At 46.0% G+C, this 27,015-nt stretch overlaps 1 protein-coding gene and 1 pseudogene across 2 annotated transcripts; both read right to left on the bottom strand.

Annotated features, from left to right (window-relative positions):
- Window positions 1-629: 629 nt before the first annotated feature.
- On the bottom strand, window positions 630-25,658 carry ACTG2 (actin gamma 2, smooth muscle). 2 transcript variants are annotated; one of them, XM_069580510.1, is made up of 10 exons: window positions 25,405-25,658; window positions 24,664-24,771; window positions 15,646-15,807; window positions 15,123-15,251; window positions 8,436-8,546; window positions 8,097-8,181; window positions 6,160-6,321; window positions 5,240-5,431; window positions 3,395-3,576; window positions 630-851 (listed from the first exon to the last, which is right to left on the bottom strand). In XM_069580510.1, exons 3-10 carry the CDS (start codon window positions 15,769-15,771, stop codon window positions 708-710), a joined length of 1,131 nt encoding a protein of 376 aa, XP_069436611.1. In that variant the 5' UTR covers window positions 15,772-15,807; window positions 24,664-24,771; window positions 25,405-25,658; the 3' UTR covers window positions 630-707. The 2 variants fall into 2 exon arrangements, with proteins under 2 accessions (XP_069436611.1, XP_069436610.1); XM_069580509.1 differs by lacking the exon at window positions 25,405-25,658 and having other exon boundaries at window positions 24,664-24,980.
- Window positions 11,075-11,808, bottom strand: LOC138435615 (complex I assembly factor TMEM126B, mitochondrial pseudogene; annotated as a pseudogene).
- Window positions 25,659-27,015: the final 1,357 nt, after the last annotated feature.

Genomic DNA, 27,015 nt, shown 5'->3' with positions numbered 1-27,015 from the left:
TGGGTAGCAAATAATCTGAGACAGAGACAGACAGAAAAGGAGAAGAGGGAGGGAGAAGAGGAGTGCAGGAAGAGGAAATATTCTCCCCGTGGTGCTGCTCCTTTCTTGATTAGTTTTTGGGGCAAAATACAACTTAATCCTCAATGACAAAGGATCATAGAGATCTTAAGCCCACTATGACCATCTTTCACCTAAGTTTAAATAACACTGTGTTTCAACCACTCATATGTTACATCTTATAAGTGCTGTGTTTCTCTTTTTGTTCACATTCTCTAGTGTTATCACCCTTGAGTAAAAGGACTTACATCTCTGAAAGCCCTTGTTTCTTAACCCTCTTGTCCCCAAGCGTCATCTAGTCCTCATTCTTACTAAAGTTCAAAGAAAAAGGAAACAAGTTGGTAGAAGAAGCCCTCGGCATTAGAGTCAGATACACATGAATTTTTAACCCTGGTTCTGTGTGATCTTCAGCAAGTTTGTAACTTCTCAGAGCTCAATTTCCTCATCTGTGATGTGTAATAGCAGCACCTACCTCGTAGAGTCCTTGTGTGGACTAGAAATAAGGTGTGAAAAGCCCTTAGCACTGTGTGTGAGACACAGCCCAGGAAGATAAAGAGCTCCACACAGAGAAGCAAGGCTTGTAGGTTTTAATGTTTCATGATTGTTAACAGAGCACGCTCAAGGAGGTCCCCAGAGAATCTGCTGTGACTTTAGAAGCACTTCCTGTGGACAATGGAGGGCCCTGCCTCATCATACTCTGGCTTGCTGATCCACATCTGCTGGAAGGTGGAGAGAGAGGCCAGGATGGAGCCTCCGATCCAGACCGAGTACTTCCGTTCTGGGGGAGCAATAATCTGCAAAGAGCAAAGGTGGTGAATCATGGTCAGTTGCCAAGGTATAGGGAAGGTGGTCCAGGAATCATCTCATCATACTGCCAGACTGCCCAGGGAAAGGACAGCCCCTGTGGTCAGAAAGGAACCAGGAGAAGCCTTGTGGTAGGTCAGACTACTGCTCAGATTGTCACTCTCTCTCCCACTTCATTCCCCTGCCCCTCCATGAGAAGAATGGGCTGGGCCCTATCTGCTTTGGCCAATGGGATATCAGCAGACAACACAGTGGCTAGAAATGTGCTTCGGTCTTGCAAGTGGCACACTCTCTTGTGTCTCTGTCACCTTCATGAGAAGAGCTTCCCTTAAAGAGCTACTGGCCCTTTAGCCTGAGCCCCACAGTAAGAGATACACCCCTGACCTGAGTTGGCTAGACCTGCAGAACTGCCTAGCCAAACTTGACCCGAAACAACTGACTCCCAGCTGACCTGCAGATGCATGAACAATAAATGCTTATTGTTATGGGACCTGACATTTCACAGTTGCTGTTACCCAGCAATAGCTGACCAATACAGACATCTATAAGGGGAGTGCTGTTCTTTTCTTGCCTGGATGCATGGGCAGCTCGGGCTGGGATTCCTCCTTTCTGGAGTTTAAGCCAGTCTACGCAATAGTCTTTTGTATCTGAGAAGTTCTCAAATTCATACATGCCACTGGGATTCCTGAGCTTGGCCTTTAGAAATTCGTTGCCATGTCAGACAACTTTGAACTTCACCTAACAGTTGATCCAAAAGGACTATGACTCTTCAACTAACTCCTGTTTCTGAAGGAACTAAGAATCCAATGGTAGAACATGACAGATGTTAAACAGATTTTTTCTGATCTCCTAAGAATCTCCCTACATATTTCCTAAATTGCAGAGATCATGGAATTACAGAATAAGTAGGGTCTTTAGAAGTTATCTTTTGCACCAGACAAAAGTCACCCAGGGGCTCCTTTGACAGATACCTCAAGGACTGGCACAGCCACTAAGAAGGTACAGGATTTTATTGCTGGGCAGCTCTAGTTATGAGAAAACTCTGGGCTCTCTTGGGCTGGTGGCCCTAAATCTCAGCCCCATTTCCACCCTACTCTCTTCTTCCGTATTCTGGAGCTTGCCTCATCTCCCCCACACATCTTGCTGTCCAATTTGGCTGGGGAGTTTGTACACGCACACACCCTTGGGCACCTTTACTCACTCTCTTCCCCCTGCTGGCAGTGCCCTTTCCCTTCCTCTGGTCTTATTTAAGCTGTTCTCCCATGGAGCATGTCTAATAAGCAGACCTTAAACTCCTGAACAGCTGGCCATGTTATTAAACTCAGGGCATTGGCTCATAAATTGGGATATGCATCAAATCACTGGTGTCCATTTGTCAGTAGAGGTGATGGCGATACCCCATAACTGTTGAAGAGGAATCTGGGGGTGAGGCTAAGTCTGGTATCCTGACACATGGTCTTAGTAAAAATACCACTGCCCAAGGCCTGGCACAGTGCCCACCATATGGCAGGCCTCAATAAACATGACTGCTCCAGTGGTTCCAGGTGAGAAGAGCTCAGAGGTGCTCACCTGTTTTCTGGTGGCCCATTCTGCTTCCCTGGGCAGGGAGGCCTTTGTGGAAAAGGTTCTTAGAATATTAACATATAGAACACACTTCCTCAGCTCAGAGGCCAACTTTATCATGAGTGTCTGTAACTTTCAACCTATTTGTTATCGCTATTTGGTGCCTACCTTTCTCTAACCCCACTAGGGGCTTCCCTGGTGGCTCAGAGGTTAAAGCGTCTGCCTGCAATGCAGGAGACCTGGGTTTGATCCCTGGGTTGGGAAGATCCCCTAGAGAAGGAAATGGCAACCCACTCCAGTACTCTTGCCTGGAGAATCCCATGGACGGAGAGTGAGCAACTTCACTTTCACTTTCTTTTTCTAACCCCACAAGCAAAACAGTTCCTATAAATCCTGAAAGGGTTTGTCTGATTGCTTGGGGACAGGGGCTGGGGAGGGGTGGTAAGACAGGTGGGCTCCTGTGCTGAGGAGGCCTATGAGGTGAGCAGCAGTGTGGGGGGCCTGTGGCCGAGATGGGACGACAGGTCAGAGGTTATCCAGGAATCGAGGCATGTCCCTGTAGCCTGTCCTACAGCCAACATTCTCTCTCTGGAACTTTCACCTTAAAAAGGCTTCCCAGGTCCTTTTTAAAGTTTAAAGATGGTGAGGTGTTGCCTCTTCCTTCTCTTTCCCTCTTCAGTCTCCTCGTTTCCTTCTCAGCCCCTTCCACATTCTCTCCATTCCAAATTCATTTTACCTCCTTCTCGTACAGTGTCCATGAGATTGTGCTTAAGGGCCCAGGATAAATGTGTCTCCCGTTCAGGGTCCCAGGAACACACTCCTCCCCGCCCAGCCCAAGATGAAGTCTGCCTCAGGCCAGGATAAAGGTGACACCAAGCTGTAGGCCTGGCAGCCTGACTTGGACACGTGTACCCAAGTACACAGGTCTTTGTACAAAGAATAGGACAAGGAGAGCCAGGGTAGCACCCACCTTGATCTTCATGGTACTGGGAGCCAGGGCTGTGATCTCCTTCTGCATTCTGTCGGCAATGCCAGGGTACATGGTGGTACCCCCGGAGAGGACATTGTTGGCGTATAAATCCTTGCGGATGTCAATGTCACACTTCATGATGGAATTGTAGGTTGTTTCATGAATTCCAGCTGACTCCATGCCTAGTAGAGACCACGACATCTGGTCAGGACCCACCACCCCACATCTACAGCTCCTTAGGTGACCCCTTCTATTGGGACAGCTACCCTGATTTGCCTCAGTTACTTCCCTACTGGACTGTAAGATCAGACCCTCTAACTGGTCACTGCCCTGCCTTGAGTTTCCCCTGATCTGGGTGATCGTTCACACTGCTGCCTGATGACAATATTTCTAGAGGGACGCTTCCATTGTATCACTTTTTTTACAGCTTTATTGAGATATAATTCATGTACCATGATGCTCACCCCTTTGAGGTAGAGTTTACTTTAAAGAGTTGTACAACCGTCACCACAGTCTAATTTTGGAACATGTTTAGCACCCCCCAAATAAACTCTATACCCATTGGCAGACACTCTCCATTTTCCCTGTCTCCCCTTTCCCAGCGTTAGGCAACCACTAATCTGTTTTCAATCTCTATAGAGGTGCCTATTCTGGACGTTTCATATAAACGAAACCATACAATGTTTGTTCTTTCATATCTGGCTCACTTCACTTAGCATAATGATTTCAAGGTTCTTCCATGTTATAGTCAGTTATAGCCAAAAAATATCCCACTCTAAGGACCTAACAATCACATCGTGTTTGCCTACTAGTTGACATCTAGCCACCTTTGTCTGCATCCGAGATCTTCCACAGTAAAAGGCCCTGCCTGCCAAAACAGCTCATGCCCACATACCTGAGTTTCCCCACCTCCAGTCTTTTTCCATGTGGTATTATTCCACACTGTAGACAGAGGAATCTTCCTAAAGTGAAATTCTGACTTCTCTACTCTGCTGCTTAAAGACTTCCAGGGGATTTGAAATTGCTGATATGATTAACACCCATGCCCTTTGTGTGACCCAGTAGTAGCTCTCTTCAATTTTCCGTGTGTGAATGCATGCACACACACACATACACACACACACACACACTTCACCTATGATGTCCCAAATAGAAAATGACGTGTACATATTCCATAATTTTCACAAGCTTTCCATCTGCCTTGCATGCCATTCCCCACTGTGCACTCCTTCCATCCCCAGATACCATAAGGTGATGCTCATTCTTCAAAGTTCTGTTCAAAGATTCAGCTTTATGAGAAGCCTTACCTGATTTCTTAGGCCTATAGCACTTTATCCAGTTTGCTATTTACCACTACATTGTATGTTAACGTTTGCTAATAGGCCTTTCTCTTATATACTTCTCAAGATGATAGTTATCCTTGTATTAAACATTATCTTATTTAATCCCCATCTAGTAGGTACTATCACAATTTCTACTTTGTAGATAAAAAAACTGAGATTTGAAGAAGGTAACATGCCCAAGGTATAGCGCTTGAAGGACCAGAATCAAGACTTAAAACCAGGTCTGACCCCCAAACCCACTCTGTTTACTCCTATAGATTTCAGACCCCGTGATCTAAATGGTGAGAATTCAAGAAGAGTTTTGTGTTTTAACCTCATTCTTAGTTTCATGTTATATTCCCATCCCATTTTTCCTTTATTTTGGTTTCCTTACCCTTTTATTTAAAATTAGATTTTATCTAGTTGTATTGTTCATGTATTTGCAGCCCTTTCTGGAAAAATATGGGTAGGTATAAACAATCAACAGTGTGTGTGATTGGCCAGAACTAAGGCAGAGCCTCACCAATGAACGAGGGCTGGAAGAGGGTCTCCGGGCAACGGAAGCGCTCATTGCCAATGGTGATGACCTGCCCATCTGGCAGCTCGTAGCTCTTCTCCAGGGAGGAAGAGGAGGCTGCTGTGGCCATCTCATTCTCGAAGTCCAGGGCCACGTAGCACAGCTTTTCCTTGATGTCTCGCACAATTTCTCGCTCGGCTAGAAAGAGTAGAAATGACAGAGAGTAGATTCTCGGCTCTGCCGGTTTGGTTGTCCCATTTTGGTCTCCATGAAAACTAACTTCCTTCTTCCTTGTCCTTTGGATTCAGTCTCAAGATTTGCCTGATTCTCAAGCAAAACTTTGCATGTACTTTTCATCTAGCTCTTATCACTCTGTCTTGACAAAGCTGCAGGCCTTCCTGAGGGCCTTGCAGGACACATCTCCCATCTAGATGGAGGCTTATACGCTGAGATTGTACAGCATCTAGGAAGGCCCCTACCTGTAAATTCTTCCTGCCCTGGGGGCCAATTAGACCTTAGTTATTCCATTTGTCCTCAAACCATAAACACTTCTAGGTAATGAAATGCACCACCAGTCTTGCCACCATTCAGCCCCATAAAAACCAGCTCTGATCCTCCTTGCTGGGGAAGGAGGGAGTGTGTGAAAGCAGTTAAAGGAGGGTGAAGACAAGCACTTCTCAGAATGAGTAGGTCTAAGCCTGGTACCCCTCCTCAGGGGGTCTTGGTTGGGAAACTTGTCCCTTGAAAGAGGCTCCCCTGACTATCTGGTCTGGTCCAGGGCCCCAACCCCAGCTTATGGCCTCCCTATCTACCCGAAGAGAGTTTGAGGACACAGGGCCACTGACTTCTCATTACTCATGAGAGTTTCTGGTCCTAGATCAGATTTGGTTCTGAGCTCAAGTCAAGTCCAGAAAGAGGATGGGTACCTGTGGTCACAAAGGAATAGCCTCTCTCTGTGAGGATCTTCATGAGGTAGTCCGTGAGGTCGCGGCCAGCCAGGTCAAGCCGCATGATGGCATGAGGCAGTGCGTAGCCCTCATAGATAGGAACATTGTGGGTGACACCGTCCCCTGAATCCAGGACGATGCCTAAGGACAGAGGAGATAAGGCCTATGAAACCCTTTATTTTTTTCATCTGTTTCTTTCTGGGACCTGTCACCAAATGATCCTCAGCAACGATATTTTTCTTTAGCAGCTGGAAAATTCACCCATTGTGAGAATTATCAATTATATTTTTTGTGTACGTCAATTTTGTATATGTCAGTTTATTTTCCTAAATGAAACTGTAGGCTTCTGGAAGGCAAATGAAACATCTCCTCTTCTTATATTCCTTGAACACTTTCACAAAAATGCACACTTGTCAACTGGCATCTAGGATGCACATTCTTTAAGTTAGAGTGAATAATTTGCACATCCTTCAGGCATCAAATGCAATTAGGATGTTAGCGCTTAAAGGGCTATAAAAACCAGCTTGAAAAAAATGAACATTCTCTACTGATGAAACTTTTAGTAAACCGTGAAAGGATGTAAGTTTTCTCAACATGATAAGAAATCCCTCTTGATCCAACAGCCATATAATTGATGGGGAAACATTACAATATTGTTACTATATTATTATTATTTAATATTGTCCTGGATGTTCTAGCCAATGCAATATGACAAAAAATAGAAATGAGGTATTATTATCAAAAGGAAAGAGGATCATCATTATTTGCAGATAAAGCGGTGTGTATGTTAATTGCTCAGTCATGTCTGACTCTTTGAGATCCCATGGACTGTAGCCCATACTTAAAAGACCTGAGAGGACCAACTGAGAAACCATTAGAGATAATAAGATGTCTCAGTAAAGGGCAGATCCAAAATAAATATCCAGAGATCAGTGGCTTACTCTTATACAAGGACATTGGTTACAGCATAACTTATAATAAGCAAAAATTGGAGGCAACCTAAAGGTTCTGCATTACAGAAATGGTAAAATCAGTCAACCAATCATGGAAGCATCACACACAATGACTACCATGCGGCGTGTGAGCGTGACATCCACAGCATAAAACCAAGCGCAAGGTGCAGGATACAAAGCCGTGTGTACCTGCATTTCCCCGTCACTGTCCTTATCACGTGCAGTGAGATTACCCTTTACTTTCTTCTCCTCCTCTAGACTGTGTTCACTGCAACATGGCTGATCTGTCTTGCTTCCCAGTGTGTGCCCATGGCCTGCAGTGTTTGGCACATGGTGTGAAGTATTGGAGAATATTTGAATGGATGAATAAATGGACAAATCAATGGATACATGAATGAATGTTTGAAAGATGTTTCTGGAAGCTGTCAAAGTGAAGCGAAGTCGCTCAGTCGTGTACGACTCTTTGCGACCCCATGGACTGTAGCCTACCAGGCTTCTCAGTCCACAGAACTCTCTAGGCTGGAATACTGGAGTGGATTGCCATTTCCTAGCTGTCAAGCCCTTATTAAAAATCACTGCATTTTGAAGTTCCCTCTGTTTTCCCTGAGTTTTCTATGCCAAGGCCACCTCATACTTACACACCCACCATCACAGATTCTGCCATTGCTGCTTCGTGAGCAGAAACATTTCAGTACTGTTGGAAAGTGTGCACAAGCTCCCGGACTAACTATTTTGATGGAAATGGCCCTTGAGGTCATGATTTGCTCATGTAGATTCTCTTCAGCTATACTGGGTGGACTTGCACCTGTATTCTACCTGGGCTTCCCTCTGTTATCCCTCACCCAGGTTTTCGTTGGACTTTGGCTGACCCTTTGATTCCTCTGAACAGGAATCTCTCCAGGAGCCCAGTTTTCCCTTTCTTCCCCTCAAGTCAAAAAGGGAACAGATTACAGGGCTACTTACCTGTTGTGCGGCCAGAAGCATAGAGGGAGAGCACAGCTTGAATGGCGACGTACATGGCGGGGACGTTGAAGGTTTCAAACATGATCTGAAGGAACAATGCAGAACAGAAGACTATCAGAAATCACAGCTCTCTTGGCCCACAGAATGGTTGGTAATTTTATTAAGGGGGTGCCTGTGCCTGTTAACCCCGCTCCCACCTCCCATGGGTTCTGGCGTGGACTGCACACACAGCAGGTCCTCAAAAAACTCTTTTGCATTGATGCATGGTGGGGAAAAAGAATCTGGCCAAGCGTCCATGTGTGTTCCTGCGCTGGTACTCAGGTCTTCCTGGCCTCTTACCTGGGTCATCTTCTCCCTGTTGGCCTTGGGATTCAGAGGAGCCTCCGTGAGCAGGGTGGGGTGTTCCTCAGGGGCTACCCGCAGCTCATTGTAGAAGGAATGGTGCCAGATCTGGTTGGGAGAAAAGTCAGATGAGTCCAGCAGACTCTCAGCAGGCGGGGAAATTCCAACTGGCATGTCCGTACTGGGGGAGGATGGCTTGATGGTCTCAGAACAGACTGGATCAGGAGAGGAGGCCCGTCAATACCGGGAATTTCTGATCGCTCTTTCAAGGGTATGTTCCTTCTCATCAGGGCCCCAGACAGGACTCATACCTAGGGCCAACATACTCAGTGTGTTGATTATTTCCATCTGACCTTGGGTCCTCTTTCCTCTGCTCCCTCGTCTCCCCTGAGCTCCGAGGGACCGGGTGTACTGCAGCTCTCTGGCTTCTGGCTGTGTTTGGCTGCTCGAAGATACAAGCAAGGGGTTGCAGAGCGCGAGGCGAGAGGAGGGCAGGGCGCCCTCCTGGCCAAGCTGAGGTCTCCCTGAGCACACGCTGTGCGGCCCCTCTTCAGGCTCCAGCTCTCACTCACCTCTAGTCTCGCCGCCCTTGCCCTTCAGCCTTCCAGCTCTAAGAGCTTCCCCTGCTGCTGGTACTCTGGTGTCTCTGCCTCTCTTTCTGGTTCCCTAACCTGCTCACACCTCTGTAAGTAGTCCTGCCTTAAATTAATTCAGAACCCCAGCTGAGTGTATACTGTCTCCTGTTGAAGCCTGACAGATATGCATGGACTGCCACTGTCTATTATTGACCGGGCTGTTCAGAGCAGGGTTTCTCAGCCTCAGCGCTTTGACATTTTAGGTCAATAATTCTTCATCGTGGGGGCTGACCTGGCATTACGGGATGTTTAGCAGCATCCTTGGCTTCCACCCACTAGATGCCAGTAGCACCTGTCCAGCTGTGAGGAGCACAAATGTCTCCAGAAGTTGCCAGATGCCCCTGGGAGGCAAAATTATCCTGGCTGAGAATCACTGCTTTAGGTGAAGCTAGTTCTTTTTTTTTTACTTCTATATGTGTGCTGTGCTTAGTCGCTCAGTCACGTCCGACTCTTTGTGACCCCATGGACTGTAGCCCGCCAGGCTCCTCTGTCCATGGGATTCTCCAGGCAAGAATAGGGGAGTGGGTTTCCATGCCCTCCTCCAGGGAATCTTCCCAAACCAGGGATTGAGCCGAGGTCTTCTGCATTGTAGGCAGATTCTTTACCGTCTGAGCCACTGGGGAAGCCTGGTAGTTTACTTCTACATATTGAATATTTAATAGTTACAGGGCACAATATTAGATTCTGAAAACATTGCATGGTAGTTTTAGAGGAAGTTACTTCTTCCCACTGTGTCCAGTTCCCTCTGAGTGATCCAGACAGCAAACAAGAGCCTTTATTTCAGAGGGATTCAGCAGAGTGGTAGGGACACAGGGCTTTGATTTCCTCAAAGGTGGGGCACAGAGTCCTTTGTGTCCATCGTACCCGTGCATTTATGGGCCTCCGGTTTTGTGCTAGGATGGTGCTAAAAGTAACCTTAGTTTCCAAGTCTAGAGTGGAGAAAAGCAGTCAAAAAGACAAAATGCAAAGACACATTCATATTTAGGTGAAGGAAGAGGCAGAAGTTCGTTTTCTAGGAGATCTGAGAGAGCCCTGAAGGCAAAGGAAGGTCTCCAGAGACTGAGAAGGGCACCTGAGGCAGAGCAAACAGCCCAGGCAGAGGCCACAGGCTGTGGAGGCGTCACAGGAGACAGGAGAGACCGCAATCAGGCTTAATAAGGTGATGCCACTGTTTCCTCAAATGCGGCCTCAGTTGTGCGGGAATAATTGCTATAGCTGCAGCTCCCCAGGCTGTATCACAGGCCCATAAATCAGAATCTTTCTGGGTGTTGGGTCCAACCATCTGCACTTCATTTTATTTCATTTTCAAAAGCTTTTATAAAGTACTTTGAAGTTTAAGTTATGAAGTACTTTAAAAGTTAAAGATGTGGACAATTTTTAAATTAGGAAAATTTCTTTAAGAGGAATAAAAATTCCCCATATTTCTATCTCTTACTAGTAAAGAGTTAACACTTTGGCTTTTTTCTCTCCCTAATCTTTCATCTTTATGTATTTTCAAATTCATTACTATTATCATTTATTCAGTTCATATGCTTTCATTTATTTATTACTTACTACGATTACACTTCTGTGTTCAACTTTGTTTCCTATCACTTTTCAGTTAATATAAATAAATAATTTTCTTTTTCATAGGAAATATTTATTTTTAATAAATTGAATTTAAAATTATTTTAATGCTTATACAACAGTTGATCATATCTCATCACCATCATATATTTAATCACATTGCTATTCAGGGTAGCCTTGATTTTTTTTTATAATCGTGTGAAAACTATCTCTGTACCCATTACATTTTCTTTTTTCTATTCAGGATGTTTTCCTAAAGAGAAAAGTTCTAAGAGGGGCTGCACATACTGTTGTGACTAATGCATAGTGATGTATGGCAGAGGCCAGCACAGCACCGCAAAGCAAGCATTCTGGAACAACAACAAATTGTCCATCTAGAATTACTTTCAACTCTTTCAGCAGCGCCTGAGTCCCTATAAAAAAAAGTGCGTTCAGCTGATTCAGTATCCATTCATTCTTTGGTTAATCTTCACATACAGTTTTCTCAAATGTACTTTCAAATATTGCATAATGCTGAAAACCATGAAATATCCCAAAGACTGTCTGAAAAATGAGAGGAATCACCATTGCTTTTATCTCTGTTTGACAAGGTAGCAGCCAATAAAATAAAACGCTTCCTTTTGGTGGCAGTGGAACAGTATACTCGACTGCCAGACATCCATTTTTATAAAAAGCCAAAGCAGTGTGGTATAAAACACCACATGCCATGCCAATCAGTGAACTTCTCAGAACACAATTTTCCTGGCTTGTATTACCTAAATACAAAGCATCTGTTATAAGAAGCCTGTAAGAAATTATGGTGGACAAAATGGAAGTATAGTCAATGATGTGTATGTCTTCAAAGCATCATGTTTAACCTTGAAGCAATGCCTGAAAATGAAGTTTCCCGATATTCCAGGGAAAGCAGCTGCTGTTCTAAAGGTCACTGTTCCATATATAGAAAAGTCTTTTCTAAGGCATTCAAAATTTTTTCTATGATTTCAATGACCATTGGTTTTCTGAGTTTTGCATCTCCTAAAGAAGGACTGGACTGCCCATGTGTATATGCTGGCATCTTGAGGTCCCTGCATGCTTCCCCAGCTCCCACCAGCACCACATCTGAAGCTCTCAGGTCAGCTCCAGCCTCATGCCTGAGTGTTGCCATCTTGGTGACTGCTGGAAAATGCTTGATTTCTATTACTCACAAAGAGGCTAATTTTGTCTTTACTTTAGAATAAGAAATTGCCTATTTCACCCTTATCTGCATCCAGTGTTCTCATTCTTAAAATATGAAATAATTTGGCAGATAAAAATAACACCTAGCTGTTTTACTCCAAATTTTTAAATAAAACTTTAAATAATTTTTCAAATAATTTTCAGATTTTCGACTTTTAATCATTTCTATTTGGCCAATTGTCTGGCCATGTCCCTTGATTATTTGTCTGGTGGAGACTTTGTATTTTTAATGATCAATTTACATTAGTTGTTTATATTAATCCTCTATTATACTAGTTGTGAAATTTCTTTGCAACCTGTTGTTTGCCTTCTAAATTTGGTTTTATTTTTCTCATACTAGAAATTATGATTTTTAAGAAATCACATTTGTTATTCTTTCTATGACTTCTTTCACCAGAAATTTGATACTCATACTTACTATATTGTATTTTTCTCATTAATTTTTTTATATTCAACTGATGTGTTTAATGAAATTGTATGAGGTAAGGGCCATAAACAGATTCCCTGCCCCCCAAATAATGGATCAGTTGTCACAGAATAATTCACTGAATAATCCTTTTTTCCTCTCTGGTCTTAGAAGTTACACTTACTGTGTATTTCTTTTTTACTTCTGTACTGGCATCAGATTGTTTTAATTTATATAACTTTATATCTTAATATTCAGATATAGCAAGTCTTGTCAGTTTTCCTTATTCATAATAGTCTCATAAATTTTATTTTATTTATTTCTCCACACTTTATGATTATCTTGCATAATTAAAGCTTGTGTTATTTTTAGTCAAACTCAAGGAAGCAATAAAAAAGGAGTTACCAGGAGCTGAGGGGGAGGGGAAAGGGAGGCGCTCTTGGTCAAGGTGCACAAAGGGTCAGTTATGTGGAATGAGTAAACCTGGAGATCTAACATAATATATTAGCATGGTGACTAGAGGTAACAATACTGTCCTTAAAATTTGCTAAGAGGGTAAATCCTAAGCATTCTCCCTACAAGGAAAAAAAAACAAACTGTGAGGTAGTAGATATGTTATTAGCTTGAATATAGTGACTGATACATAATGTATATACATTATCAAATTATCAAGTTTTTTAAATTGTGAGATTTTTATTAGAATGGCAATGAGGGCTTCCCTGATAGCTCAGTTGGTAAAGAATCCACCTGCAATGCCAGAGACCCCCGTTCAATTCCTGGGTCAGGAAGATCCACTGGAGAAGGGATAGCGTACCCACTCCAGTATTCTTGGGCTTCCCTGGTGGCTCAGCTGGTAAAGAATCCACCTGCAATGCGGAAGACCTGGGTTCGATCCCTGGGTTGGGAAGATCCCCTGGAGAAGGGAAAGGCTACCCACTCCAGTATTCTGGCTGGAGAATCTCATGGACAGAGGAGCCCAAGTCAGTCCTCACCTATTGAATTTAAGTGCCAGAGTTTAAACCAGATGTACTTAACCTCAATTGCATGGTCTTCCTGCTCTTCAAATTCCAGGGAATTCTAGATGAATGAGACATGGTTCCTCCCCTGCCCTCCCTCTCAAGGTTCACTAAGAGACAATTAACATACCACACTATAAGTTTGTGGCTCAGCTGGTGAAGAATCCGCCTGCAATGCAAGAGACCTGGGTTCGATCCCTGGGTTGGGAAGATTCCATGGAGAAGGGAAAGGCTACCCACTCCAGTATTCTGGCCTGGAGAATTCCATGGACTGTGCAGTCCATGGGGTTGCAAAGAGTCAGACATAATTGAGCAACTTTCACTTTACTTTTAATGAGCCTATAAATCAACTTGAAAAAATTTGACAGCTTTATCCTATTCAGTTTTTCTTTTAAAGCATGTAATGTATTTTTAGGAGTTTCTTTAAAGAATCCATATTACTATTGTGAATGAAAATTTTGTCTATTGTTTTTAAATTAGATATTATTAGACATATACAAGTAATATGTGCCACGTGTTGAGCATTAAGTATGCTCCATGCTTTGGGATTATACTATTTGCCTAATTCAATCTTCAAAGCAACCTAGTGAAGAGAGTATTTTTATTTCCACAAATCAGGAAGCTGAGGTTTAGAGAGAGTTTTTGCTCCCAGATCTCCCTGCCTCTGGTTCCAGTGTCTGTGCTTTTAACTGCCCCACAGAGTGGAACAAAAAGCAATTGCATTTGTTATCTGTTTATCTCTCATTCAGAGTGACTGAATTTAAGGTTTAGAGAAAGTGTGTGTGAAGCACAGATTTCAAATCAGCTTTCTTTATTCCCAGCTGCAAGACTGCAGCTGCTCAATAAGCCCTCTGTTACATTTCAAAAAACAGTCATTGCAGAAACAAGAATTCTCAGACAACTGTCAGTGGAATGTATCAAAGGAATATTAGAAATATTGTACACCAACTATACTTCAATTAGAAAAGAATATTAGAAAGGTTCTATTAGCATTTTGCATGTGATTTTGTTGAACACAAACTACTATTTAAAAAGTACCCCCATATCTTCCTTTTCTAGATATTTTATTTTCATTTATCATTCACAGGTGGTTTTGTTCCTGATATTAGTATTTCTTAGGTATCTAATGAAAGTTTGATTTTTTGTTGTTGTTTTGGCCACACCACACGGCATGCAGGATCTTAGTTCCCAGACCAGGGACGGAACCCTCGTCCCCTGTGGTGGAAGCGTGGAGTCCTAGCCACTGGACCATCAGGGAAGTCTGCCCCTTCTCCCATTTTCTGACATGAAAAAAAGCTTCTAGAAACCAGTAGCGATTCTTACTTAAATTTTTCACTAGAGAAGCATCATAATAGTATAGCATCAATGTACCTGTCTGAGGTCATGACAGGGAAAATAAAGTTATTCACCTTTTTGGAGGGGACCGTGCATTTTAAAGAAGGACAAGTACTGGGCTGGGAAGGAAGCTGCAGGAAAGGATAACACTGGGACCTAGGCTGGACCAGGTCCTCAGATGCCAGACACGGAGTTAGGAACCTAGCTGGTCAGTGAGGCGCTACTGAAGAGTCCCAGGAGGCAAGTGACATGATTTGGTCGGTTTTTAGAAAGACAAGGTTTGCAACAGCGCAGAGAATGAATTAGGCGATTGAGACAGGAGACAGAGAACTCAGTCAGGAAGCCATTGGAATCATCCAGTGAGAGATGTTGGCAACTTAGGCTGGGAATACCCAGGGGCATGGACAGGAAGGAAAGAAAGATGTGAGAAACATCGTAGAGGAAGAGTTGACAGGGCAGAAGGTCTTGATGATATTCAAATGAGCACATTACAGGAGGGGGCCACCAATACCTTCTCCATGTCATCCCAGTTAGTGATGATGCCGTGTTCAATGGGGTATTTGAGAGTAAGGATCCCGCGCTTGCTCTGAGCTTCATCCCCCACATAGCTGTCTTTCTGGCCCATTCCCACCATCACACCCTGCAATGCAAAAAAGAAGGAAGGAGAATGGAATTGGCTGAGGTTCTACCTGGAGGGATTCAGGCATTGGAGAGTCTCTGAAGAAGGATAAAGACAAGAAGAATGTCCTTTTTTTCCCACTGGAAACCAGACTGAAGGAGGCAGGGTGAGGCAGATGCTGATGAATGGGGAAATGATGGGAGAGAAGGCGCTTGATTTCTCGCGGGCGTCTCCCTCCTCTGTCCTAAAACAATGTCATTTTCTGAGAGAACAGGGCTCATCCATACACTTCTCCCTCTTACTTTACTTGAAACACACACACACACACACATACACACACACGGCTCCCCATGGAAGCCAAAATGCAGTGCTTCTTCCCAGGAACTCAAAGCCTTGGGTCCATGTGAGCACGTACCTGGTGACGAGGGCGACCCACAATGGAAGGAAAGACGGCGCGGGGGGCGTCATCTCCTGCGAAGCCAGCTTTGCACAGGCCTGAGCCGTTGTCGCACACGAGCGCAGTGGTCTCCTCTTCACACATGGTGAGTGTGGCCGAGTGAACCAGGGGCTGGAGCACCTAGGGAAGTGGGGAGAAGAGAGGTAGGTGGCCACCTCTCAAAATCATGTTGGAGGCGATCTTCTCGGCTTTGGGGTCTGACCCCATCGGCAACTAGGACCTAATTCCCAACGGACAGGCAAGGACCCGGCCCTGTGCTCTGGCATTTTGGCCTCTTCCCTCTCTCTACCCTGCTGTTTCGAGCTCAACTGTGTACCCCCCAATTTCTGTGTTGAAGTCTAACCCTAGGGCCTCAGAATGTATCTGTATTTGGGGATAAAGCCTTTAAAGAGATAATTAAGAGTAAAATGAGGTCATTAATCTATTACTACTGGTACCAAATATGCCTAATTCAATAGAATGGCTCTTTACAAGAGAAAATTAAAACACAGAGACACACAGAGGAAGACCATGTAAAGACATAGCAAGAAGACAACCATCTACAAGCGAAGGAGAGTGGCCTCGGGAGAAACCAGCCCTGTTGACACCTTGACCTCAGACTTCTAACCTCCAGAACTGTGAAAAAATAAAATTTCCCTTGCTAAGCCTGTCTGTGATACTTCATTATGGCAGCCCTCACAAACAAATCCACCTGCCCCTCAAAGACCTGAAAAGATACAAAGTGTTAATCCAATGGAAAAACTCTCTACAGACTTGAAGCTTAGAAAATAAACAGAAAAAACTTGCAATAAACATAATAAGGGTTATCATTTGCTATATACAAGAACTTTTATAAATCAATAAGAAAAAAGTAAATAGCCTAAAAGGGGGAAAAAAACACAAAACTATGAAATAGATAATTGACAGAAAAGGAAATGCACATACCCAACAATTACCTGAAAAGGTGATCAGCCTCATTAGTTATCAGGAAATGCAAATGAAATAAGACCATTTTTCATCCATCTCATTGTTAAGATTCGAAGTTTCATCATAGCTGTTGGCTAGATTGTGGGAACACTGGCACTCTTTAATCAGAAAAACACATCAGTGTACAATCTGGCACTGCCTAAATGTCCCTTGCGGAATATTGTACTGAGGTTAAGGGAAGGGGCAGGCAGATCAACAAGGACTAATGTGGATAAGTTTCTAACCCATTCTGCTGAGTGAACAAAGCAAGTTGCCAGATAGACGGCCCAGCATAAAAAATTAGTGAGTTTTATTTAAAGCACAAGAAATATTGTGCATTTTCCATAATTTTCTTTTTGTGGATATGAACACATAGCAAAAAGTTCTGGGGGGTGGAGAAAAAAAAAAACTAAGGCTGATTGTAGCAGTTACCTGGAGGTGGGAAAGGGACTGAGAGGAGAAGCGCCATAATGTTTTAATTTTTAACAAGGAGACTGTATCCATGTACAGTTTATAATTAAAATCAGTCATAACATATCATTAAGAAAAAAAAAAGATGGAGCAGTTCTAGGTGAAATGTACAATCCTAAGGATAGAAGCCCCTGGAGGACAAGGAAAGCAAGAGAATTCATGATGGGACTCACTGCCCCTGTCGCTTCAGATGGAGAAAAACAGAGAAGTCCTTCCTCCAGGGCTGATACTGAATTGGGATGGCTGCAGACTGACTAGGAAATTAATTTTTCTAACATGTGGTGCAGGTTTTCTTTTTTTTTGAGTGACCCAACAAATTTTTGACCCTTGTGGCAAAAGAGAAGCAGTGGCAGTCTAGGAGATGGTGTGCAGATTGCTATCCCGCTGGCAAGCCCCGGCTGGGAGGTGGGAGAGTCTCAGCTGAGGGGGATGGGAGTCCAGACAAGAGAGGCACACCGCGTGGAAAGAGAAGGTGGCTGCGGAGCCCACCAAGCTTCGTTCAGGACATGCAGCAGGAGGGGAAGAAGCGAGCTGCTGCAGACACCTGGGACCCCGGCTCCCGTACGACCTTACGTGGGAGGAGGACAGCACAGACCATGACCAGAGTAAAGAGGAAGAGTCCCGGGCCTGCGAATGCCAAAGCCTACCTAGAGACTGAGCAAAAGCTTGTTCACACAACTTTCGGGCTAAAAGGAAGCCTTTCCTGTTCTGTTCAAAGCAGTGTGCACACCTGGGGAGAGGCCACTGGGACGTCTAGAATCCAGCCCTGCTTGTCCTTGCTGACCCTCATGATCCCTTTGGCCATAGAGAGCAAGTCCCAACTTTCTCACTCAGCCCACAGGGCCCAACAAGGTCTGGCCCCTGCCTGTGTCCCCAGACTCATCTCCTGTCTGGACCCCCTCCTTGGCCTTCTCACTGAGGCTATGTGGCATTTCTTTCCATCCTCCGAACTGTGTCATCTCCTGTCCCTTCTGGACCTTCAGATGCAGGGTCTGGAACACTCTTCCCCCAACCTGTTTACTACTCTGACTCCCATCACCTGTCAGGCTTCTGTATGGACATTGCATTTTCAGTCTTTTTGGCCCACCAGTCTCAGCGGCATAGAACAAACACTGGTGAGAAGACAAGGTCTGAGATGTGATGGAGACTGAAGGGAAGTGCCCAGTTGCTCAGAGCCTATGGTTGCCAATGGGGAAGAGATAGGGAGTTTGGGATCAACATGTACACACTGCTATACTGCAAATAGGTAACCAGCAACATCCTATTGTACAGCACAGGGAACTCTGTTCAATGTTATGTGGCAGCCTGCATCGGAGGGGAGTTTAGTGAAGAATGAATACATGTATATGTATGGCTGAGTCCCTTTGCTGTCCACCTGAAACCATCACAACATTGTTAATTGGCAATACTCCAATATAAAATAAAAAGTTTTTTAAAAATGTAAAGAAAAAGTACCTAGTTATTCAAAACAATGCTGTCTCTGGTTTGAACAGTTTCTGGATTGCAGAGAAGTTCCCTAACCTACCATGCTGGAACCATGGAGAAATGGAGAGCTGTCAGGAGACGGAGGTGGCAAAAGTTCCAATGTTCAAAAAGGGAAACAAGGCAGATGTCTAAAACCTCAGGTAATCTTGGTATCCAAATTAAGTGGGTTTCCAGAAGACACTATTAAAGAAAGCATTATAAAGAAGCAGTGATTTCTTATAACTGACTAGAGTTTACCACCAACAAATAGCCTCCTTTTTTCCCCAGGACTCCCCAGCTGGAAATGAAGGAGAAGGTGGGAGAAATTGAGCTTAATTTGATCTTGGCATCTGACAAGTTCTCCTGTGACATCACTACTGATAGAGCCATGTAGGCCGAACAATCAAACAATTAGGCATATTTATAGCTACCTGAGTTACTGTCACTGAAAGGTGTTAATTGATAGATCACTGTCAACCTGGAGGCAACGATATACCTCAGAACTCCACTCTTGGTCCTTTCTCATGTTTTATACATGAACTGGACAAAAATAGAGAGTACACGCAGATCATATGTCCAGATAAAGCACATGTGCTGGCTGGAAGGATCAAAATCTAAGATGATCTCAAAAAGCAGAGAAAAACAAGTTAAATTCACTAGGGTTAAATTCAACAGGATAAATATGAAGTTGTGAAGGTGAGTCTGAATAACAAACTGTGGAAGTTCTTGTTCAGCCTCTGTGAGAAGGACCTGGGGTCTTGTGGACAGTCAGCAGTGTTCTGGAGCCAGGATAAACGCTGACCCCACCTCCAGCCAGAAAGCTGTGTCTGCTCTTTAGGACTACACTTGCCAGCAGAGGTGCGGGAAGGTGAGCTTCCGTTCATAGCTGACAAGGTGAACAGGACTACCTTTCTGAAGGAGAATTCACAAATACTTATCAAAAGTCTTAAAAAATGCACGTCTTTTCACAAATACACTTCTAGCAATTTATCCTTGAAAGTGAAAGTGGAAATGTGTCCAACTGTTTGCAATCCCATTAACTATACAGTCCATGGGATCCTCCAGGCCAGAATACTGAAGTAGATAGCCTTTCCCTTCTCCAGGGGATCTTCCCAACCCAGGGATTGAACTCAGGTCTCCTGAATTGCGGGCAGATTCTTTACCAGCTGAGCCACCGGGGAAGCCCATTTATCCTTGGGTGAGTGCAAAGATTTGGCCCACTTTAATGCCAAAAAAGTTATTGACCAATAAATAAAATGCTGGTTAACTAGTTGCCAGAAACTTACCTATAATAGAGCAGAATATTTACTGCCCTGGAAAAGGAGCAGGCTGTCTTGTTAGGTGAAACAGTATATTCTGTGTTTGGATTTTTGGTAAAAACACATCTTTGATTTTTAAAATTTGAAGGCCTTTCACACATATTATCTATTTAATCCTCACAGAAGCCCTGAGTGAAGATATCCTTAGTTCTAACTTACAGATAAGCAAACCAAATCTCAGAAAAGTGAGAGGACGTAGCTCTCAGGCTGCTCACTGGGAGAGGTAGGGCTGGCCGCAGCCCATGAGGCTCCAAAGCCTGGGCTTGCCCCTTCCCCAGCACCTCAGTGACACCCACACAGCTTCTCCATGTTTGGTGTTTTTGCTTCTGCCTCTCTGTCTCCCTAGCACTGCTGGCAGCAAAAGCCCTAAAACAAAAGGGTCAGTGTTCTTTTCTCTCCCAGAGCCTTTGCGCCCCTCCCGTGCCATGCCAAGATCTAAATTTGCGTCCACGGCCCCCATGCCGGTGTGCGGCACGAAGCAGAGCTCAGTAAACGTCGGATGACAGTCCCACCACCTGCCTGGGCTCCGCCGTGACAGTCTGCTCTGCCCCTGAGAGCTGAACTCCCAGTTCCCACAGTCCCAGGCAGCTCGGTCACATGATTTAGAGCCACGAAGGGACAGTCTTCTTCACAAGCGGGTCACAGAGCGCTGGGTTTCCTTGTTCTCGCAGGTGGTCCACCTTGGGGAGAAAACAACCTCCAAAGGTGGCCAAGAAGCCAAGCTGCACCTCTGTGATCTCCCTCTGGGGTCCCCTCTCTCGGGTGACCTGCAGTTCAAGCCGGGCTGGCTTTTCAGTGAACCCTATTGTCTCCCCCCGAAATTCTGCACTCGCAGGAAGAAACAGTGTTGGACTTCATTTCCCAGCAGCTGAGACAAGCCACAGAGTGACTTCAAGCTGTCAGCCATGCCATTCTGCAGCACTTGAGGTGCACTCAGATCTGCTCTTTTGTTGAAGTTGGAACCAAATGAGAAGCGAGGGAGGTGAATGCAGGGGGAGGGCAGCTGGCGGTGGGGGCCCTCTGGGGGAAGGCTTGGACCCTGGAGCCAGCCTCTCCTGGAAGGTCTCCGCTGGGGGAAATTCTAAACCTCACTCAGCCGCTTGCTGGTAATTTGTGGCTAGACTCGAGCATGTCAGCTGAACCAGAGCCAACGTCACTGTGGTTTCCTGGGTCACGATCACTTTGCACTCGCAGAAAACCCAAGCACACTGTTCTGGCCCTTTCAGCACGTACTACATCTGGCCTTCATTGAGGATTTCACAGAGTTAGAAACACAGCTCCCCACTCCTCCCCCAAAAGTGGCCAAAACCCAAAGACATAATGAGTGCAAAGGATTTGCTCACCCACACGTGCCCCTGGCCACCCCCAAGCAAATCCAAGAACAGGGTGAGAGCTACCCACCCTCACTCTGAAGGTCTGGTTTCAGAGTTCTCTCCCGTCCTCTTTTCTTTTCTCACCTCCCTTCGGGTGCCCCTTCCCATGGCTCAGTCCCACAGCTCCCTCTCTGGCCTTCAGTTTCCTCAGCTGTAAAATGGAAATGGTGACATCTATCTCCCAGGACAATGGATCAAATGAAATAATGGAAATGAAGTGCTTTATAAAGTGCAAATCAGGGTCAGTAAACTCAGGACCCTGTAGTCTACAAACTACAACACCTGTTTTTGTGAGACCCTTGAACTAAGAATGGTTTTGATATTTTTTAATGGTTGCAAAAACGTCAAAGAATAAGATTCTAATACCCAAGAAAATTATATGAAATCAAATAATAAATAAAGTTCTATTGGAACACAACTACACCCATTTATTTACATACTGTTCGTGGCTGCTCCAGTACAATGGCAGAGTTGAGTAGTTGTGAGAGAGACCTTTAGACTCACAAAGCCCAAAATATTTACTATTTTGTTCTCTACAGAAAAAGTTTCCCAATCCCTGTTGTAAAGGAGTGAAAAATAATAAATCTTGTTATCTCTCTTATCTTCTCCATTAGAACTTGCTCTCAGGATGAAGTCTGCCACACTGGAAGGAGACGAAGGATCTGCTTCACCAATCAATGCTTATTGAAAGGAAGGTTGAATTTATGCCAGCTCCCAAAGGCATTTTCATTTCAGTGAAAAGTTTGAGTCCTAAAAGGAAAGCCTCTCAAATATAGTGAGATTTCAAGTAATAGTTGGGGAAATTGATTGGAGTGAGGGCTTCAGCTGACAGCTAAGCAGCTGCCTATTATAACCTGCAAATGCATATATCCATACAATGACTGCACGAGGAACATTCCTGCGGTGGAAAATTCTAGTGGCACCTCTTATTAACTTCAGGGTACCTTGACTTGGTTAATACTAATTAAATTAAAGATGGCTTCTTGCTCGTAACCCTTCTGGTCCTCAGGAATCTGCCATTTGGACTTGCTGTTCTGGCTTTTATACTGGCCACTCTCTCCCCCTGCTCAGATCTAGGCCTGACCCCTCTCCTGAGCCCCACGGCCCTGGCACCTCAACTCCATCTCTGAGACTGCCATCTTCATCAATGTCCTCTGGTTGGATTGGCCCCTCAGAGACTCGTACCCCAACCCAGGACAGAACCCGGTTCCCCAGTGCTCCCTGCTCCTTCCCCTCAAGCCTCAGGCCTTTTATCTCTGCATCTGTGCACCAACTGGGACCAGCGCACTGCTGTAGCAGTCTTGCCCTGTTCCAGCCCACTCCCCTCACAGCTGCCAGAGCAGTCCTTTCAGGGGGCAGACCTCTTGCTGCATTCTGCGATGCCCCATTGCCCAGTCCTTTAGTTTAGTGGAGAAGGCAATGGCAACCCACTCCAGTACTCTTGCCTGGGAAATCCCATGGACAGAGGAGCCTGGGAGGCTGCGGTCCCTGGGGTCTCAAAGAGTTGGACATAACTGAGCGACTTTGCTTTCACTTTTCACTTTTACGCACTGGAGAAGGAAATGGCAACCCACTCCAGTGTTCTTGCCTGGAGAATCCCAGGGACAGGGGAGCCTGGTGGGCTGCCGTCTATGGGGTCACAGAGGGTTGGACATGACTGATGCAACGCAGCAGCAGCAGCAGCAGTAGCAATGGAAAGCCCTAGTAATCTGGCCCCGCCTTCTCTTCTGACCTTAGAACTCCCTGCTTGCTGCCTTAAAATCTATATTCAGTGGAGCTGAGCCATTTAAACAGTCCCAAAGACCACTTTGGGACTGTCCTCTGTCCTGGGACTATCCCAGCTTTAGGACCCAGGTTAGGTACCACTTCTTCCGGGAAGCCTTCCCTGATAACTCCTGGGCTGGGTGAGGGGTTCCTGGGCTTTACCCCTTTCATATATTTATCTTTTCCATGGTTTTCATTTGTCTCTCCTAGTGATTGCAGAGCCCCTACTCTGCAGGGACAATGCCTGCTTACATAACAAGTGCGCAAGAAATGTTGCCAGAATGAACAAAGGGAAGGAAGAAAGAAATCTAGCTTCAAGATCATGATGTCATATTGCCCATCCTGGTTTCCCAGGTGTGACATATAATATCTGCTCATTAGATTTCTTCTAGTTCCCCTCCATCTCTGTCACAGGAATCTCTATCTCTCTGCAGCCCAAGGGCTAACCTCAAACTCTAAACCCATTCAAATGGTAAAAGCAAGAGCTTAAAGCCTCTCTGTGCAAAGTATGGTCCCAGACCAGCCACCTCAGCCTCACTTGGGAGTTTATTAGGAGTGGAAATTATCAGCTCCCACCCCAGTCTACTGAGTCAGAATCTGGGGTAAGGCAATCTGTTTTAGCAAGCTGTCCAGGTGATATTTAAGGTCTGAGTGCTCAGGGCCAGGCCCTGATAGTGTTGAGCTGGGAACTTTCTACAAATATTATTTCATTTAATCCTCACAACAGCACTGCCAGGGAGATATTATTACTATTACTTCCATTGCTGGGTAGTCTGTCTCCAAGGCCTGCACCACTACACCGGCCAGCCTCAGCTGTAAAGACATGTTAGCAGAGTTTGATCGCAAAAGTGGACACAGCCCCTTGGTCTATTTTCCTCTTAATTATTGATGCTCATGTGTCTGTGTGTGTGTCGCTGGGGGAAGACAACGACATTGGTGGTGGTCTCACAGCTGGGTGAGGGTCTTAACTTCCCCAGGTCTCAGTGCCTTCATCGGAGAATGAATTGTTAATAGATGGTTCCACTTCCTTCTAGCCCTAAAATCACATGATGCCCCGGGACACTTACCCCACCCTACTTCTGATTTGTTGCATCCTCCAATGACCCTGGAGCCTTCAAGACTGAGAAAACGCTTAGCCAAGCATGAATCAGAAGTCAGAGAGACAAGAGGTGGTCTGAAGAAAGTACTCACCCATCCCCAACAAGACAACTCACAGACACAAGGGCTATGACTGGTTTGGATTTAAATGCCCTAGGAAGTCATTTCTCTGAAAAGCATCTGCTCCCCTAAACAGCCTCCCAGACATTCTGAGCCATGACAAAGGACACTGTATAGACCTGCACTGGCCCCGGCGAGCAGTGAGGAGAGAGAGAGCGCAGGTAACATATTCCACCCAGCACCTAGTTAAGAGGGCAGGGAGCCGAATTCTGTGCTGCCCTTGCCCTAGGATGCCCCATGGCCAGAAATGCCTTCTACTGGCAGGCAGCAGTGTGCTTGCAGGCACCACTGCACACCAAGGGCCTTGACGTGTGACCTAGGCCAGCGTCACGGAAGCCAGGCCAATCTGAAGGCGCCTCCTGCACCCAGGGGGCCAGGCAGCCCCAGAAAGACAGAGACAGCAGAAGCTGTATAGTACTCACCGAGTGTAGGAGCGATCCTTCTCCCAGTGACTGAGGGCTGGTGTGTCTTTGGCATAAATACCAGAGCAATATAAAACCCCAGAGGCGGATCTTCTTTAAACAGAGTCCCTAAAAAGGCCAGCTGACGGTGTGTTAGCAATATTACCATATAAGGTGGTTTTTTCAATAAATCGGCCTTGGGGGTGGGGAGGGTGGAGAAGGGGGTTGGGTAGAGTGAATTATCATTTGAAAAAATGTATGCAAAAGGACTCCAGAGGCAGCAGCCTCGGTGCTGGCGGATTTGTTCCTTTTATGCTGCACTTGCATAAACAAAACTCACACCAGGCCTTATAAGCTGCCCAGAGTGAGGCCAGATGGAGCTCTGCTCCTGGAGAGAGAACCATACCAAGAATGGCAGTGGGCCGCCTCCCTCCGCACCTCCCTACTTAGGCCCTGCTGCCCGCCACCCCAGGGCAGTGTCCCCAAAATGGATGCAATTGTGCCTGGTCTGGTGCAAGCCCAGGTCAGCTGAAAACCAGAGGGAAGTGCCATCCCCGCTGGGAAAGCAATCCCGTGTACTCTCCTCACCTGTTGCCCCTCACACACGCTCCTAACCCCTGGGCTGAGTCACCTGTGGGCCCAGAACAGCATGAGCCTCTTCTGAAACCTCTGTCTCCTTCCCTGATTCCCTCTGCCAGTCCCTGGACCTTGGGAACTCAGCCTGGACCTGGAGGGACACCCAACAAGACCCGCTCCACCTACCAAGGTCCGCAAGCTTGTAGATCTGTCCACAGTCCTGGGCTTCCCGCTCTTCTCACATCCTCTTCCTGAGTAGCCGCTTCATTTCCAAGCCAGCAGCTAGAGCTCTGTGGCAATTACTCTCCCTGCCATATTCCCACCGTCCCAACGCCTCATGCCCGACCCAGACTAAGAGTACCGACTGCCTGTTGGACGTCCGTGCCCAGATGACCCTCCAAAATGGAATCCTCGTTCCCTCCTGTCAATGTTGCTGTGACAACTGGGCTCCCTACTTCAGAGTCCTTCCTCTCAGTCCTTTAAGCTAGTAAGTGCCTCGCCCTCCCTCATGCCCACACCCACCCAGGCATCTTTCTGGTGCCCCTTCCCCTTGGAAATGCTCTGCCTCTTCCCTGCCACCCCCGTGGGCCCCCACCCTGCTTCAGGCTCTGGTCCTGCCCAGCACAGCTTCCTGACTGGCCTTCCTGACTCTGCCCCACCTTAAAACCCAGCAGTTCCCCGAGTGTGGTCCCCAGGCTGACTGGAAGGCAGCGACTGCATGACCTGGGCCATGTTAGAAATGCAGACCCTCGGGTGTCACCCAGCAGGACCGAATCAGAAACACTGGGGGTACAGCTCTGTCTTTCACAAGCCTCTTCCCTCCCACCCACATGCCCACGGTTCCTACCCGTCACCAGAAGAAATGTGCGTTGCATACCTGCTTACATTGTCCTGGGCCCCCAGGTGACTCAGCCCCAAAGTTAGGGGCTTGTGTGAGGGGCAGCAGGGGAGGAGGGCACACGGGGTTGTTTTCCAGGGTGTGGACGCCGTTGCCTTTGGCTTTTAGCTGACGTGGGCTTGCACCAGACCAGGCACACCTGCATCCATTTTGGAGACATTGCATGGAGTGTCCAGTGGTTTTGGGGGTCCTGGCACAACGGCTGGTATAGGTCTGTATTGCTCACTAATTAAGGACTGAGGCGGGCAGAGGTGTGGGTAAGGAGTGGCCGCTGCTGAGAGGACCCAGAGGAAAGACTAGGGAAGGCTTTGCATGGAGACCTGGGATTGTCCCCGGCATAGAAGGGACACTGTAGCCATCATGAGGTGTACTTTCTTATTTTTGACCACTGGCCTGAGTGCCTAATGCCAGGTCTAAATTCCAGGCCCCCGGGAAGATTCCCTGAGCCTTTCAGGTCCCTGGAAAAGCCCTCGTTGTGGATGGTGGGGCACGAGGGCAGCAGATGGGATGGGCGCTGTCCAACAAGGACACGGTGCTGCCAGTCCCGACTGGGGGACAGCTCAGCGCCAGCGCCAGGCCGTGCGCTCCCCGCTAGTCTCCCTCCCTGGGCAGTGACAGAGCCTGAGTCTCCTCTGACTGGATTGGGGTCTAATGGAGGCGTTTGTTCTCTTCACAGTATCAGGGTTGGCTTCATTCTCTTCTAATCATTTCGAACTGTGACTTGGGTGAAAGTTCATACCTTGATCGCCACAATCAGTTTATAAGCAATGAAGAACCTATAATCAAAGGGAACTGGTTGTGAGTCTGGGTCCAAACAGTCCAGAGTTCAGAGAAGACTATCTGAATAAACTGAAGCCTGTTGGAAATACTTAGGCTAGAGTCTGCCTTGACTTTGATAG

Source organism: Ovis canadensis, chromosome 3 (genome assembly GCF_042477335.2).
Source record: "Ovis canadensis isolate MfBH-ARS-UI-01 breed Bighorn chromosome 3, ARS-UI_OviCan_v2, whole genome shotgun sequence".
Taxonomy (NCBI): Eukaryota; Metazoa; Chordata; class Mammalia; order Artiodactyla; family Bovidae; genus Ovis; species Ovis canadensis.
The sequence above is the reverse complement of the archived record's forward strand: the minus strand, read 5'-3'. Positions and strand labels throughout refer to the sequence as shown.

Coding starts and splice junctions, on each gene's coding strand:
- ACTG2 (XM_069580510.1), bottom strand. CDS start 15,771: ATGTGTGAAGAGGAGACCACTGCGCTCGTGTGCGACAACGGCTCAGGC. Junction 5,432..6,159: donor CTATTCCTTTGTGACCACAG/GTACCCATCCTC, acceptor TACTCTTTCTAG/CCGAGCGAGAAATTGTGCGA. Junction 852..3,394: donor CCAGTACCATGAAGATCAAG/GTGGGTGCTACC, acceptor TGCTCTTTGCAG/ATTATTGCTCCCCCAGAACG.